At 43.9% G+C, this 17,414-nt stretch overlaps 1 protein-coding gene across 1 annotated transcript in view; it reads right to left on the bottom strand.

Annotated features, from left to right (window-relative positions):
• Nucleotides 1-680: 680 nt before the first annotated feature.
• Nucleotides 681-17,414, bottom strand: part of LOC147628241 (uncharacterized) — a 30,604-nt gene continuing 13,870 nt past the window's right edge. The window contains exons 3-4 of the mRNA XM_086813298.1: nucleotides 1,643-4,162; nucleotides 681-1,497 (exon numbers count right to left, since the gene is read on the bottom strand). Of these exons, the coding sequence (XP_086669424.1) occupies nucleotides 1,374-1,497; nucleotides 1,643-4,062 (2,544 nt within the window). The 5' untranslated portion in view covers nucleotides 4,063-4,162 and the 3' untranslated portion in view covers nucleotides 681-1,373. The remainder of the gene's footprint in view (nucleotides 1,498-1,642; nucleotides 4,163-17,414) is intronic.

The raw sequence follows: 17,414 nt of genomic DNA, 5'->3' as shown, positions 1-17,414 counted from the left end.
AGGATCACATCCACACCTACCTGGCATCTTAAATATCTGGCAGTAGTACCCCTCTCAATCCATTTGAAGCCAAGCTTGGCCCCCCCATTCTGGCGTGTCTACATCATTGACCCAAAATCCAATGAATTTGTGCCAGTTGACGAGTGCACCTGCTGCAAGACAAAAGTCCTCCATCTTCTCATTTTGGCAAGTAATTGAATGGACCAAGGAGAGTCATTATTATTCTGCTACTTGACTTCGAGAAGGCCTACGATGGGGTGGACTGGAGTTTCTTGGATGGAATTTCTACGATATATGGGCTTCTCTGAGCAGTGGATTTTATAGTTTACCACCCAGCCCAGAGCCAGGTTCTCATTCAGGGTGGCAGTGAAGACAGATTTCAGATTTTCACGTCTGTATGCCAAAGCTGCCTGTTTGCCCCATTTCTCTCTTTGTAGCTCAGGTGATGAGTCATTTCCTCTGTTCGCAAACTCAGATTACTGGACATCGTCTTCAAATCAAGAATGATGAGGAACTTGTCAACTGCATGCTTGTGACTGACACTGCTATTGATAATTTTGCATAAATGGATTCAAAAACATATATTGATCACCTCCTTTCCATGATGCAAGCAAAAGATCATCAGATGTGCCAACAACAACATAGGCAAGAAGGCAAGGAGCAAGATAAAGCTCCTAATACTTGTAAAGACCAGATATCAGATTGAAAACATATAGATGTGATCGTTGAATCAAGGAAAATTTCAAAGTTTCTTCCATGCCCAGAGATAATTATCTTAAACTGCCAGGATTTTGTACAAAACATTTGGTAAATAATATTGCTTTGCCAAAGAGCTCTAAGCCCTTCTTAGATGAAACTCTTATGTGCATAATGGGATTGTATTATTTGTTTCCAGAGAACATGCTAATGAGCAGAAAATTATTGCACAGATTTCACCCTGCTCTGTGATATTGACAAAGAATGATAATGGAAGATCTGATACAAACTTGGTGTTGCTAGACAGAAGGACAATTCCATGTCATGAGGCTGTGTCAGAGTCAAGGAAATGCGGACAGCAAGGCAGCCTCCAATGGGAGAAGAAAACGGATCCCAGAGAACTTGAAGTTTTAGATACATCAATCTCAAGAATCCAGTTTTTTCATGGTGAGAAACACATGCACACACACACCTATTCAAGTTCTGGTATCACATCCATGCCATCAGTTTGGTGGGGGCTGCCCATGGAAAGGGGCATTGGTTGGGGGTGGGAGGGGACCACAGACTAGAGCTCACAGACCCGATTTCTAAGAAACCATAAAAAAAAGAACCTCAAGCATTGTGTCCTTGTTTGAAGGAAAGCCCATCCCCCCCCGCGACTGTCGTAAGCACTAACCTCAGTCAAACAAGGTTGAAGAGCGTTTGCAACAGAAGCAGCAATGCCATTTTGTTCGTTGCCTGAAGAACCGTGAGTCAGGAGCGCCCATCTTGACTGGGCTAGTGTTCCAATCTGAAGTCAAACTGCAAATTCATCAAAAGGACAAATCAGTCACTTATAAGCACACGTAAAAAAATACATTCTTTTAATCCACATACATTTTCCAGCACAAAAACATGACAAGAAGCAAAAAATTAGGATATCTGAAGCCATCAAACAGGTGCCTACATCGGAAACGCAAATGATCGCGTGCTTGTACTGCTGTCAGAACGATGAGAAATACTTCCAGACTGTGGAACTGACCCTGAGTATGAAATAATTCCTGAGTATGTGAGTGCTCCTGAAAACGCGATTGGGCCAGAGAAAGTGCCCGATGTATACTCATCATTGTCTGTATTCTCATACCATTTATCAGGATAAATGTGCGGCTCAAGATGGTTTCCAATACCATTCCTTTCCGCTGCAGGCACCACTCTTCCGGAAACCTCGATGCCTCTGCCATCCTTTCTGAATACATACGGTTTCTCATCTTTGTTAATGGGCAGGAATCTATCCTCAGAGGACAGAAGTGCGCGTAAACTACGGGGAGATTCAATGGCATGTTTAGTTTTCGGGGAAAGTGTGATGGTCTCTAGTGTACAATCCTGCTCCTCGATTTCCTTCTCAAGTTTGAATTCTCTTGCATTTCTGAAGAACTCTGCAATCTTAGGTCCGGGTTCGTCTTTTGAAGCTGAAGGGTTTGTAGCCTCAATATAGGCAGCTGCTAAAACAGTTTCCACTTGCCAGATTTCACCTGGAATTTGAGTTTCTTCAGAGGTCACTGCAACTCGTTCTACTGCATTTTGAGTTTCTTTAGAGCTCACTGCAACCTGTTCTACTGCATTCTCAGTTTCTTCAGAGCTCAATGCAACCTGCTCTACTGCATTTTGAGTTTCTTCAGAGCTCACTGCAACCCCTTCTACTGCATTCTCAGTTTCTTCCGAATTCACTGCAACCTGCTCTACTGTGTTTTGAGTTTCTTCAGAGCTCACTGTAATGTGTTTTTCTGCATTCACTGTTTCTTCAGAATTCACTGTAACTTGCTCTACTGCGTTTTGAGTTTCTTCAGAGCTCATTGCGACCTGTTCTTCTGCATTCTCAGTTTCTTCAGAGTTCATTGCAACCTGCTCTACTGCATTTTCAGTTTCTTCAGAAGTCACAGCCACGTGTTCTACAGCAATCTTGATTTCTTTAGAACTCATTGCAACCTGTTCTACTACACTTTGAGTTTTGTCAGAACTCACTGTTGCAACTTGTTCTACTACTGCATTTTGACTTTGAGTTTCTCCAGAACTCTCTGCAAGCTGTTCTCCCGCATTTTGGATCTCTTCAAAACTCACTGTAACCTGTTCTACTGCATTTTGAGTTTCTTGAGAACTCACTACAGCCTGTTCTACTACTTTTGAAGATTGACTTGTGTCATCTGGTACTTCCTCCATCTGGTTCAAAACCTCAGCACTCCCGTCCTCACCCGTCTCAATGCAAGGCCCTGTAGACTCGCCCTTACACCCACCCACCAATCCTAGCAGCAATGAAGATTTATCATTTTCTATTGTGTGCTCAGCATGACACAAATCCACTCCCTCCTCCTTAGATTCTTCAGATCTTTCACAAGGATCAATTACAATTTCTTCTGCTGCTTTTGTAGATACTTCATCACTTGCTAATACTACACTAGAGTTCAAGATCTCGGCACTTTTGATAAAAGTCTGTTTGTGAAATCCACTAGAGTAACCCTTCAAGCCAGTTAATGTGACTGACACTAAACCAGATTTTTCTGTTTCACTCCCGTTGCTTTCCATTTCCAAGGGCATGGTGTTTATCTTCTCTTCTTTCACGTCCTTTTTTTCTTCAATCCAGTTGCTTTCTATTTCCAAGGGCATAGTCTCTACCACTCCTTCCTCAGCTCTTTCTGCATCAATCCAATTGCTTTCTATTTCCAAGGGCATAGTCTCTACCACTCCTTCCTCAGCTCTTTCTGCATCAATCCCTTTACTTTTTGTTTCCCAGGGCATGGTCTCAAACCTCTGGTCTTCTGCAGCAGATGGCTTTGAGTCATTTGCAGACTCTAGCAAGGATAAATAGCAAGACTCCTCTGATTTATTTGTTTCTGGACAATGTTCTGCAGAGAGCTGACTGAGATAATTATTTTTGAGTGTGCTAATATCTTCATTTACCCTTTGATCACCTTCTAAAGAGGATGCCATGGTTTCCACAGATGTGCTCGTCAAAAGTTCATCTACCTTTTGGGCAAGTTGCAGGCAGCATAAATCAGTCAAGACACTGTTGTCGTGCCCTGAAATCTGAAACCTTTCACAAGGTTGTTCAAGTACATCACCGTAGTGATGATTGGAGGCTTCATTTCCTATCGAAGTATCACCATGTGCAACATCGCAAAAACATGGCTGTTCTGTCTCTGAGACAAAACCATTGTTCTTCAAATCTTTTGAATCACTTGTGAAGTCTTCATCGGAGTGATCTGCTGGATTGCACATGTTCAATTTGGTGGAATTTTGACTCTCCTGAAGTGAAGATCCTTCTGTATCAGAATGGCCAGCAGGCACAGAATACTGATTGTCTTTAATTGGTGCAAGTGTGACAAACATCATAAACTTGTTAGGGATTTCAACGTCTCAACAGCCAAAGAAGCAGAGTCTCTCCTATATCATCTACATTCCACCAGTGGGTCACCATATTTCTTTGCAAGGTCTGTAATAAAACCAACAAAACATGCTGAAGGGTTTAGCAAAAGAATCAGTGGTACAACAATCAAAACACAGGTAATACCTTATAATCTAAATAATTAGATTTTTATCAACTCTTTCTTGCTTGTATCTATGCCTTTTAAGCTCAATTTTTAAGGTATTTGGATGAAAATATTTTGAGTACAACCCCGCTGACCTTACCTCGGCAATTACACATGCGGAATGCATAGCAAACCTTACCAACACCTCCTAGGGACCTCCTCCTCAACTAGAACATCCACCGTTTTCAAGGATAGGCAAAAGTCCTCACCCCTACAACAGTAGTGGCAATACCTCTTCCTCTAGTGGTGCTTCAAATCGATTCAATTCTCAAACGAGTTTCAAAAACCTTGCCGTCAAGATGGTTCCTCCTCCAATCGCTCATGGCGACTATAGTCCTCTCAACCACGAGAATCAGATCATGGACGTGACTTTGGACACGACCAACCTCACACCATTTTAAGCCAAACTCTCAAAATTCTCCTCAAGATCAACAAAAATTGGGATTATGTACCATCTGTTCAGGACACTATCGTTGGTTCAAGTACCCTATATGCCCCAATAATCAGCAAAACTCCAACGTGGAACCTTCAACCTCAAAGGACAAGTCCGAGGTTCAATGTTCGGAAAATTCCAAAGGCAAGCATGCTATGGTCTTCTCTCAGCATGCACAAGCATGTGTACTTACCTCAATAACACAAGCACAATCTACCTCTACCAATCCGGCCATGATGTCCACACGTGTGTTGACACTTATTGGCTCAATTTTTGTCTGCCCAATCAATGTTTTGATCGACAGCGGATGTTCTCAACTTTCTGGCCATGGTGATGGTTCGGCATTTGAAAATACGCACCACTTGCGGCCCCACACTTATGAGATAGAGTTGGCGAATGGGTCTGGATTCGAGTGCAACACCATGGCTCCTCAACTTTCCTTTCACATTCACCAATATCGTGATAAGATGGACTTTGAGGTCATGCCCCTATCCAGATACGACATGATCTTGAGTTATGGTTATATCAATATGACCCCCTCATCAATTTTCGCAGTCACGCCTTACACTTTCTCAAAAATGGCATGCGCATCAATCACCAACGCGATCAGTAGAGGTGGTCCAAAGCACCAGTGCAGACGCTTCCAGAGGAGATAGCTGGGACCTCTACCATTGTTGAGCAGATATCGGGTACTGATGTACCAGGTGATGTGGGGGAGTGGGAGCCACTATATGATTCTGATGGAAATCTCCTCACAAATGGGGACTACTCATCATCCTCATCTTTAGGCTTGGATGATGATAGTGAGAGCCAGCCATATGGCTATTGGCGTTTGTACTTTGTAGTATGTACTAGGATTTCAGCTTCAGCATGACTTCATCTTGTTTATAGTGCAGCTCATTTGACATTTATATAGCATACATGTTTGCATTTCAATTGTTTTTTGTGCAGCTTTGTGTACCAGTGTTGCTAAATTATGAATGATTTATAATGTGTTTTTTTTTATTTACACATAGTCACCAGGACCAGGAAACGGACCGGAACCGGGCCAGGTAGGGGAAACGAGACCGGGCCAATTAAAGGAAATGGAAACGGCAGGAAATGACACGTGTACAACTTATTGGGCGAAAAACAAATACTGTTGTAAGCTGTAGGGCTCACATAATTAAACATACACAAAGTAAACATACACACTGTGAACGTAGCCGTTGAGGCAACGGCAGGAAGCGAGCAACAGGCAGGATGTGAGCAACGTGCAAGAAGCGAGCAACAAGAAGGGCTACGAACGGCGATTTCTCAACGAGCCATCGAACGTTTTTTTAAACATTACGTTTTTTGGTTTTTTTTTAATGCCACGTGGGCAACAAAGGACAACGAGTGGCTTTTGGTCGAATTTTTTTGCCACGTGGACATCAACCCGTTTCCGCCCATTTCGCCCGTTTCCGTGCAATCGAGTAGGGGAAACGGCGTTTTCCCATTTTGGGGCGCCGTTTCTTGTGACTCTGATACACATTATTTTAAAAAAGTGAATGTACTTAAAGTTTTTGTGTACTTTATGTACTCGCACGCATACCGTACCGAACCGCACCGTACCTAAAGTACTCAACCACTATGGTGCTTTCCTTTGTAGAAGTTTGGAATACCCCTCAGCTTCATAGGCTGAAACCTATTCTTGGAGTTCTCACGCTTATCAAGTACCGAAGACTTTTGATCTCCAATAATTGTCTTTTTCTTTGGTTCATCTACCATGTAGACCCTAGCAGCAACTGAAGCTGAATGCTTCAAATCTTGGATGGTATCATTCGGGCATACATTCACAAAATCTCAAATGGTGTCATGCAAACCGACCCGATACTTTCTTAACCTAGACTTCTCAGAAATCTCTTTAAAAGGAGTAATCTTGAGATATGCATCCCAAAATTTCTTGTTGTAATGATCAAATGTTTCACATGTTTCCATCCGCAATCTTTCCCATGCAAGGTGCACATCATCTTCAAACCTCTTCGGTAAAAACTAATCATAAAATTGCTTTTTGAAGTCTTTCCATTTCTCGGGAGATGTTCCCTCACCCGTGAGTGCACCCCACCAAAATTGCTTTTTAAAGTCTTTCCATTTCTGGAGATGTTCCCTCAACCGTGAGTGCATTGGCTGTCTCCGTAAGATGTAAACTAGCCATGCGAATCTTGGATGACTCCGAATAGTTTTTTAAACCAAAAGCAATATCGAATTGGCGCGCATAAAAGGAGGGCTTTGTCTGTGTAGCCATAAGCTCCATCATATGGTGTAAACCGCACCGTCCTTCCTCCTCTGAATTCCTTAACTTAGCACTTACCTTTCTTCTCTTTGAAGAAGAAGAAGAAGAAGATGATGACAAAGATGAGGAAGATGAAAGGCTTGATGAAGAAGATGGACTCCTAGACCTTTTCTGACCATGTCGACTTTTCCCACAATGAGAGTGGGATGATTTAGAATGGCTCCTCTTCCTTCCACGAGAAGGTGGAGAACTGGGTGTTAGATCTCTTTGATGAAGACTTTCGATTTTCAGCCGCATCGTCCTTTGGTTGCTAATTGCTCAAAAATTCTCATTAAGTCAGGATCTTGGAGAAGAGTGTCCAAATTGGTCATAGTTTCTTTAACCATATCGGTTCTTGGGTCTTCTTGGGTTTGCTTTCCACTTTTGGTGGCTTGGTCCTCTTCTTAGTGGTGCGTGCTACCCATTGCTTGAAGAAAAAGCAAAAAGCACGTGTAAAGATCTTATCCCTCGTAGGAGAGAGATATCGCCTTAGCTCTGATACCATTGAAATAGGCCTTCGTAAGGGCTATGGCACGGGTACTTAGCTTATCTTTAGAAAACAACAAGTTCGCACGTAAAACCTTTAAGAAAATCTGAAAATAAACAAAAGAGAGAGAGTAGACAGAGGACACCACGATAGGGGTCGAAATAGCCTTGGACCCCCCCCCTCTCTCCGAGTTATATTAGATAAAACTCCTTGGAGGAGTCTTGAGTGCAAGTTCTTAGAGCTAGAGAGCTCTCGTCTTTTTCCATGTCTCAACAATGAGAGAATAGCTGAATTTATAGTTCTTGCCCAGAAGCACTTGAAAAAGCGCTTTAAAACTCGCTTATAGTCCAAAAAGCATCTTTTTAATAATAAAAGCTCTTCCCTTTTTAGTTTTTAAAAAGCTTTTAATCTTTTGCTTTCCAAAAGCTAATCACATCATTCCAAGCCTGTAAAGTGACCTTGCACTGCTTTCCTGCCAATTGCCATGTCACCATCGCCACGTCATCAATGCCACACCACTTTCTTTTCTTCTTCTTTTTTGCATGCACATTGCGTTTTGCATGTCAACCACCTGTATTTTGATGCTTCGGTAACACCATTACTATGGTCCTTTTCAGATTATTAAGAAGAATTCTCCTTTGAGTTATAAGTTGGATTTTCCACCTTCATGGGGAAAAATTCATCCGACTTTTCACATATAATGGATCAAGAAGTTTGTACAAGGAGATTCTATCGCTCCAAATGTTTCAAATTATTTTCCAGAGATTGAAGATGAACACATGATTTAGATTCCAAAGAAGATTCTTGATGTTCGACAAAAAGAAACTCGACAGAAGATTATTACAGAATTCTTGGTACAATGAAAAGATTTGGATTCTTCAAATTCAACTTGGCAAAATGATGAAGATCTACATCAATACCCAAAATTACTTCAAGAGTTCTTTAGTCAACAGCAATCACTTATCTAACCTTGGATCTTATTAAGTGTGGGAGGGAATGTCATGATTGTGAATTAATCTCTCTAATTACTCTTAATCATTGAAAGAACACTAGTCAAAGGTCACACCCTATCACGTGGGTCATCACCAAAGGACACGTCTATTCAAAGAGACAAATCTATTGATCAAAGGACACATCTCTACGTTGAAAGGACATAACTATTCATTTAGGAGTGACAGAGTCACACCCTTTCATCAGGGATGTGCCCCTTCATTTGTACCTATTCAGGCCCTATTTAACAAGGCCTAGTGTCTCCGCCTTGTCCTCCCCCTATTGACTTTTTTCCTTCAACAACATTTTATTTGGATTCAAGTCGGCCACTCACTGTCGATTGGCTCTATGGCCGCTACCGCAGCCAGTCTTTTCTCACCCCACAAGCCGGGAACATCTTCAATTTTTCGCAAGACGAGCTCACCTCTCTTCAGCACGACATTGGCATTGAGGTCCATATCACCCTTATTGTGAGGGTTTATGGCTCCCACCCCTCTCGTTCATATGCTCGTGAATGGTTTCTCCCTTCGGAGCTGACTATGCACTTCCAGGACACTCGTCTGCTTGGTCGAGGCTTCTTCCAGGTGGACTTTCATTCTCTAGAAGCCACTTCTAAGGTTTTGGCTGGCAGCCCCTTCCCTCTTGGCCCTAGGAAGATTTTCTTCTTTCAGTACCAGGTGGCCTTTGATCCAGTGGTGGAGGATTAGCGCCTTACCCCGGTCTCACTTCGGTTCCCTACTCTTCCTCGATCTTATTAGAAGCTCTTAGCTTCCATAAGGGCATCCCTTCCCGACCCTCCCACCTCAACTTCTGCGGCTGTCACCGCCACTTCTGATGGTGTACCCCGAGTCTTTGTGCTTGTTCCTGATCCATCGATTGCTGATGACCATATCATGCTTCAAAGACCTAACGGCTCTCATTTCTACCAAAGGATGGAGATTGCAGGCAGACCTGACCAATGTTGGATTTGCCCACGAGGCCACATTGCTAGAGATTGTCCCAAATCGACTAGGAGGCAGCGTGGTTCTACCCATCAGATACCTTCTGCAGTTGCCCAGACTCCAGTTGCCCCTATGCCCCAGCAGACCACAGAGCGTTGGATTGTGGTTAGAGATGCCGGTGCCCTCAGACCACCCCTCTATCCACACCCCTTGTGGAGCACCCCGACCTTTATGCAACTCTTGCCTCACAGGATGTTGATCCTTCTTTGGAGGATGAGGCTCTACAGGCACAAGATTTGGATCCCTCACAAGAGGATGTTGAATTACAGTTACAGGATGGTTGCACCCTTGAGGATGATGTTGTGCAGTCGCACTGTCATGGTAACCTCTCCAGTTTTGAGGACCAAAACTAGCTTTTCCCCGGAGTGGGAACGAGAGGTAAGGTTTTCATCTCGTCAAATTTTCCCTCCCTTACCTATGCGAGACATACCTCCATCTCTAAATGGGGTCCTTTGTCGACCACAAGATCTGGTCGTTCTTACTCTGAGTCCTTGTGAGGATTGTCTCATGCAACATTTAGGGTCTTGGGGACTTTTTTCCTCATCGGCAGAAACAAGTTGTCAAAACTCAGCTTCATTGTGCAGTTACAGGTGGACCTATGGATGTATTGCTCTTGCAAGAGCATAAACTGGATGCTAGCCAGTGTGGGAGATCAGGCAAGCTTCTCTCGGGACACACCTTTTGGTCACCAGCTATTGGTACCAAAGGTGGTGTCTGTATCTCTGTTTCAGCTTTGGTCTTGCCTTGCACCATTGGACATGGTGTCATTTTGTCTGCAAGAGCGCAATGGATCCTTCTTATGCAAGGTACTACACGCATTGGTATTCTCAACCTCTATGCTCCTAACCATAGAGGTGAGAGGATTGTCTTTTGGAAATCTCTCACTATGTTGATGCCTTATGTTGACCATTGGATTATTGGTGGGGATTTCAACATGGTTGAGATGCCAATTGATAAAAGAGGTGGACATGAGGGCTCGGTGCATCCTCTTGAGAGAGAGTCTTGGGAGAGGTTTATACTCTCCATTCACGGCAGGGATTGTTGGCATGAGGATGACATTACGAGGAGACCATCCACTCTTCTTTATTCATGGTCTAACAGGAGAAGGGATGCAAGATGTATTAATGCACGGTTAGATTGATTTTATGTGGATGATTGGGTACTTTTATTGCTACAGGCATCTCTAAATCGGATCATTGCTCAGTGGTTTATGCATTAGAGATCCGAGTAGCCATGGATCAGCACCCCATGTACGCATCCCTGATCATTTCTTCTCAGATGAAGAGCTATCACGTCGCATGCTTGATATTTGGAGATCTCATGATTTCTCACAGGCCTCGCAAAGCCTGGCCTCTACTCTCTGTGCTATTAGTGACTTTTATCACACATGTGCCCTTTTTAAGAGGCAAGAGGCCTTAGATTTAGAAAGGACTATTAGACGTAGACTAGCCGCCTTATAGAAAAAGCACGAGAAACATCCTCACGCTCAATGGGTTGCAGATTCTTTATGTACTATTAGGGCAAAGCTTCATCACTCTCTTGAGCAGTGTGCAGAGTACCATTACCATGCCTAAGAATCCTCTTGGACAGATGGGTGAAAGATGCAACAAACATTTCTTTGCTACTCACGGTCCATCTCATGCCAAAGATAGTGTCAGGCAGTTTGCAAGATTCACATGGCACTCTTCACTCAGATCCTCTTATGGTTAGACAGATTGCCATTGATTTCTATCACCAGCTTGCTGAGCCTCACTCTGATTTGAGACACAGGTCACAGAGGAGATGTGTGCCATTCTGGATGCCCCTTTTTCTATGCAGGAGTTCAATCATGCTCTTAATGCCTTACCTCATGGTAAGTGTCCAGAGGAAGATGGCCTCTCCCCTGTTTTTTTCATTACTTTTTGGGATGAGATTGGGACTGAGATCACATCGGCTCTCCAAGAGATGTGGGACACAGGTTCTATGCCTTCTTCTCTCGTTGAGGGACTTATCTATCTTATCCCTAAGAGTGGGGATAAGACATTGATTGGCTAGTGGAGACCTATCACCTTATTTGGGACTGCATATAAGATTCTTGCTAAGACAGTGAGCATTAGAATGCAGCCAATTTTGCCGGATGTCATTCATGATACTCTGAATGGATTCTTACATGGAAGGAGCTGGATTCTTACATGGAAGGAGCATCTTTGATAACATTTTCTCATTTTGGGAGGCCGTGGAATGGGCCAAAGCGAGTAATCAGCCCTTAGCCATTCTGCTCTTGGATTTTGAGAAGGCCTATGATAGAGTGGATTGGGACTTCCTTGAGGGTATTCTTAGCCATATGGGTTTCTCTCAGAGATGGATCAAGGGAAATTCATGCATGTATCGCTATGCCCATAGTAGTGTGCTCGTTTGTGGTGATAAAGGAGAGAGGTTTCAAATCTCTCACTCAGTACGACAAGGTTGCCCTTTAGCCCCATTATTATATATCATAGTTGCAAAGGCCATGAGCATCTTCCTCCGCTCCACTGCTTGTATTTCTGGATTGAGGTTGCCTCTTCGTAGTCAAGAGGAGCTGGTTGACTCTGAATTAGCTGATGACACAGCCATGTTCTTGGAGGCCTCACACATATGCTTATGTTCTTTCCGGATAGCACTAGAAAAGTTTTGTTTGGTAGCAGGGACACTCATTAATTGGCACAAATCTGTTGGCTTTTGGATTAGTGACTCACCGAGAGTTGCTTGGGGTGCAGAGCTTGGGTTCACTTGGATCAATAGAGGATGCACTGCTAGATATTTGGGATGCCAGGTTGGGGTTGATATCTCTCCCGCATAGCAGTTTGCTCCGGTACTTATGAGCATCCGGAAGAACAACTTCATTGGAGCTCCAAGAGATTAGATTTAGCCTCCAGTGCTTTGGTGGCTAATCAGTTATTGCTTGCCTCGGCTTGGTTTATTGCCTCTTGTTGGTGCTTCTCTCATGCGTGCATTGGTCAATTGCGGAGATTGATCCGCAATTTTCTTTGGTCGGGTTTGGATGGCACCACAGACACTTGTGCCAGGGTAAGCTTGGCTCAGAGTTATTCAGCCCAAAAGAGAAGGGAAGCTGAATATATTGCTCCAGATGTTCAGTGCAAGGCGTTGCTCTGCAAACTTGTGGTCAGAGGTTTCCTACCAAGCACTGAGCCTTGGAAGGATTTTTTCTTGTCTTGGATTTCCGGATGTACAACTCGTGTTGGGAGAGATTGGCTGCCCACCACAGTTTTTTGTTCACAGAGGCTGATATCAAGATACCATCTTCCCCTCTTATTGCACCTCAAATAGTGATGCAAGGCTCTTGGTGTTTGTGGCTATATGGTGGCAGTCCTATCAAATAACTTCAGTGGGATCCAGGAGAGTGGGAGTGGATTGATGCCTTCGATCCATTGAAAAGCCCTCCCTTTTTCAGTTTCACGGTCCGGAATGCCAGGCTTCTCCTCACTCGACAAATGCATAGGATCCCTACTCTCAGGCCTCATTGGGAGAGCTATGATATCTCTCCAATGATACAACGCAAATATTGGCATAGGCTTTGGCATTCATATAGAAGGAGCCAAATCTCTCATTTCTTTTGGTTATTTTTACATGGTAGTCTCCCCACCAATCAATGGAGATCAGTTTTCGGTACAGCACCTACCTGCCCGAGATGTGCAGTAGATTCTAAGACTGTACAACATTGTTTATGGGGATGCAGCACTGCACTGCACAGCACATTTAGGGTTCTATAGCCCAACTCAAGCAGACCCTTCAGTTGTCAGCTCCAATAGCCTCCAAGTAGTGTCTCTAACAACCTCTGATCTAGAACCCCTTGGTCCATCTACCTAGTGGTCACATGCTTGGGGCTCGCCCGCACGTATCATGGGGAGCTTGAGCATGGGTCCCACTAGGTCACTTGGAGATTGGCTCACATTCAGACAACTGCCCCCAGAGGCCTAGGAGAGGGGCCTTACTTGGATCCAGGTTAGGGATAGAGTCAGCCTCAACATCGACTCTTCCATCCCTCCGGAGTTGCTGGCCTGATACTGGCACAGTGGGAGTGTTCACACTAGGCATGATATACCCTTGGCAGTTCATGGCAAGGATGAGATCTCTGTCTTACTCACCTTCTCTATTGGACCTCATGGCAGACTGACAAGAGCAGAGCCCCCCTTGGATGATTTCAGGGGTGCACCTTGCAGAGGGTGAGGGTGATTGGTTTCCATGCACATGAGTGGCACATTGACCCTCCACCGGCAAAGGTGGCCACAGAGAGAGGCTCTGGTGTTTGTGGATTTGGGAGGGCAGGCCTCTTACGCGTGTCCAGTGGGACCTGCGGGAGTGGACATGGCATGCTCCAGAGGACAAGGAGGAGACTCTTGTTACCCCCCTTTTTTGCACACACTGCACGGCTGGGCCATGGGTTTCAAATGCAGAGCAGCAGAACACTGGCAATCCCAGGGCCTCTTGCGGAAAAACTGTGTCTCAGATTTCTGGAAGAGGCTCTGGGATTGTTTTCAGTCTTAATCATAGTGATCGGTTAAGAAAATGGAGGCTCCAATTGAGCTTGTAGAAAGCTAATTTTATGGAGCTTTTTACATAGGCCTCTTGTCCTTGATGAGATTGAATGGCCTGACCACAAAACCAGTTGAAACATCAAAAAAATCCCAAATCTGACAGAAATCAGCCGATTGGTTTTTTGTTTGCTGTGAATTAACCAGTGGATCATTTGGCATGAAACTTGATATGTAGGGTCCTCACACCATTTCTAAATCACGTCTAAGAGGGCTTGCCCTAATTGTGAACACAAACAACAAACGAAGTGAAAAACCAATCTGCATGCTTTCATGATTTGCGGGCCACTAGGGCGAAACTGAACAATTCCTTTGGGTTAGGGTTTAGCAATAGCATAAAGAAGAGGTCCCTAAAGTGGCTTGGGTAATGGTGAAGAGAAATGGGAGAATGGAGAGCACAAAAGCTAGCCACAAAGAGGGGAGAAATGGATAAGATGGATTAGAACCACTAATGCTAATAATTAGTGAAAGATAATGCTAAGGAAGTGCTAATAGAGAGCTCAAGGAGAGAGGAAAGGTTCTGAAACTCAAGGAAAAAAATAGGGGCTATTTATAGCCCAATGGCTATTTTTCAACGGTCTCCAAAATAAATTGGCTATTTTTTCAAAACCACTTTTGAAAAGATTCGCCCAAAATTTACCAATTTTGGAGGGATTTGGAGAAATACTCACCAAAAATACACACACAACTATAGCTTTTTGCCAAAAAATTGAAAGATTTGCTCAAAATTCTATATATACCTTCATAAGGTCAAAAAAATCTGAACTTAGGAATTGAGAGATTTGAGAATGAAATAATAGTGAATAAGGACAAAGACAAAAACATTAAAAAAAATAAACTAACAAACCTAGCTACTAAGGAGAGGAAATCAAAAGATAATATCAAACGAAGACTTTTAACTAAGACATTAACAAAAAAAACAAAAAACAAAAAACAAAAACAAACAAACAAACAAAAAAAACAAAACAAAACAAAACCAAACCAAACAAAAAACAAAAAACAAAAAAAAACAAAAAAACAAATAACAAATAACAAAAAACAAGAAACAAGAAAACAAGAAAACAAAACAAAACAATTACATGAATGAAAGAAACTTTTTTTTTTTTTTTAAACACACACACACAAAAGCATACACACACTTCTTAATAAGAACTTAAACCTTTTGAGCTAAGATACTAAACAACACAAAATAGCAAAACATAGAACTATAAACTCTAGACCTAAAGCACTTAAGAGCCAGGACCAAACATTAAGCTAAACTTTAAAAAAGACTTCGACTCAAAAGTGCAACCATTAACGCCAATGTCCGTCCGAACATGAAGTGCTTCAAGGTTTAACAAGAAGATATATTTGCCAACCCATCCACTTACATATTCTTAAGGGTGTCTTATTTTTTACCTTGGCTCTGAAACTATGTTGAAATCTATGGTACCTTCACTAATGCAAGTATATTAAGCTAATCCAGGAGGAAGTCCTTCCAAGGCTCACCACGCGAAAGGCGGCCTCAAACAATCAACTTGCCTGAAAGGCACGGCTCTGAATGGAGTTGTCAATGATGCTCATGCCCCCTCTGCGTCACGGCGACGCTGAATGATCACTCTCCTGGCCACCTTGGCCCGGGCAAGCTTCCCATCACTGCCAACCCACATAAAGTTGCGGATCAACCTCTGAACCTAACCAATACAAGCCCAGGTAGCATGAGGTGATGCACCACATGGTGACGAGAAAAACCTAGTTCGCTACCACAACCCAGCAAGCTAAAGAAAGCCTGGCTTAAGTCCAATATAGCAGCTTCTTCCAAATGCTCAGAAGAAGAGGGGCTAGCTGCTGCTCAGGGGAGATAATGATGCCCACCTGGCATCCAAGACAACACACTGGAGTGCCCCTCGGACCCACTAGACAGCCTCAACTAGACACCAAGTCGAGGCAGGCGATCAGCCAACCCAAAATCTGCACGACTTGTCCCAGTTGATCTCTGCTCCGGATGCACGACAGAAGATCTCTATCGCCTTGGCGAATCTCTAGAGATTCCCCTCGTCCCCAAACAAATATGTTGTTGTGTCATTTGCGAACTCGAAATCAAGCAGCTCCTCTTGTGCACGGATGGGAAGATGCAATCCTTGAAGCCCAATCTTCTGATGAGCGGAGAGAAAACTACTCATAGCCTCGACTACAAACAAAAAGAGATAAGGTGCTAGTGGGCAACCTTGTCGGGTCTCCACTACCAAATCTCCAATCTGTCACCACCCTCCTTGGAAATCAAATGGATCAATCGCTTGGCTCCCGTACCCATTATCTCATTGAAGGCAGCTCTGAGGCCGCCTTCCATGAGATCCTGGTGTCAGAGAAATAAGGAGACTGGAAGCCCGTCCTCCCCTGGGCATTTGCCCCTAGGTAGTGCCTTCATAGCCTCCGCCAACTCCTCCACTGCAATTGAAGAAAACCGGAGTGACCCTATCTCCTGCCTCCGTCCAAAAGGAGGCTCTGGCATGGTATCTATACTCCACCCTCCCCTCCTCTATGGATCTGAGCTCTGTACGGGTGACAACCAACTGCCCCTCAATCCACCGGCTAACTAGTGCACTGTCCCGAAGTTGTTGTAAGGAAACTACACCCCGGCGAATGCTCCTCTCTTGCTCTCAGAAGCCAACCAATCTCCTCTGTGCTGCCTCTTGTAATCTAGCCTCTCCCAAATCTCCACTATCCTACTACATATCTCAAGGTCTTGGATGAGGCTATCAAGGATCTGGGTGCTCAAATGTATGTCCTGCCTCTAGGGGTCCTACTCAAAAAGGATAACTAGTGCATGATTGGAAAAAGTAGTGCGTGCCAAAAATACCAATCATGCCACCATGACCACAAGCCCATCCATCTACATAGAACCGATCTAATCTCGATAGGTTAGGGCTGGTACTCCTCCTGTCGTTCGGATCTCAAGAAACACACTCTCGAGGCTGCATCCAAACTCTAGTAAATGCCAAGGGTCCTGCCCCCTAAGAGCCAAAATTAACTCCTCCCAAGCCTAGTACTCTACAGCCATGCCACTTCCGAGTCCTCTACCAACTCTAGCATGTTAAAATCCCCACCCATACACCAAAAATCCGCTTGCAAAAGGAACTGACGAACTGTACTCCAAAAGGTGGCTCTGCCTATTGCAGCGTTTAGCGCATATACGTTCAAAAAGCCCACATTGTCCTCTCCAATCCTGATGGTCACCCACTCAACTCGTCCAATGACGATGATGCGTGAGTCAATCACTATCAGCAATAGCTGCTGAATGACGAAAATGCATACTCCACCCTATGTCTCGGAGGGGCCAAAAGAATGGGGCCAGAAGAAGTGACTCCTACCCTGCAGGACCTTCCCACAATGACAGGTAC

The sequence above is a fragment of the Cibotium barometz genome, chromosome 19, assembly GCF_041138505.1.
Source record: "Cibotium barometz isolate CiBa-2024 chromosome 19, ASM4113850v1, whole genome shotgun sequence".
NCBI classification, from domain to species: Eukaryota; Viridiplantae; Streptophyta; class Polypodiopsida; order Cyatheales; family Cibotiaceae; genus Cibotium; species Cibotium barometz.
The sequence above is the reverse complement of the archived record's forward strand: the minus strand, read 5'-3'. Positions and strand labels throughout refer to the sequence as shown.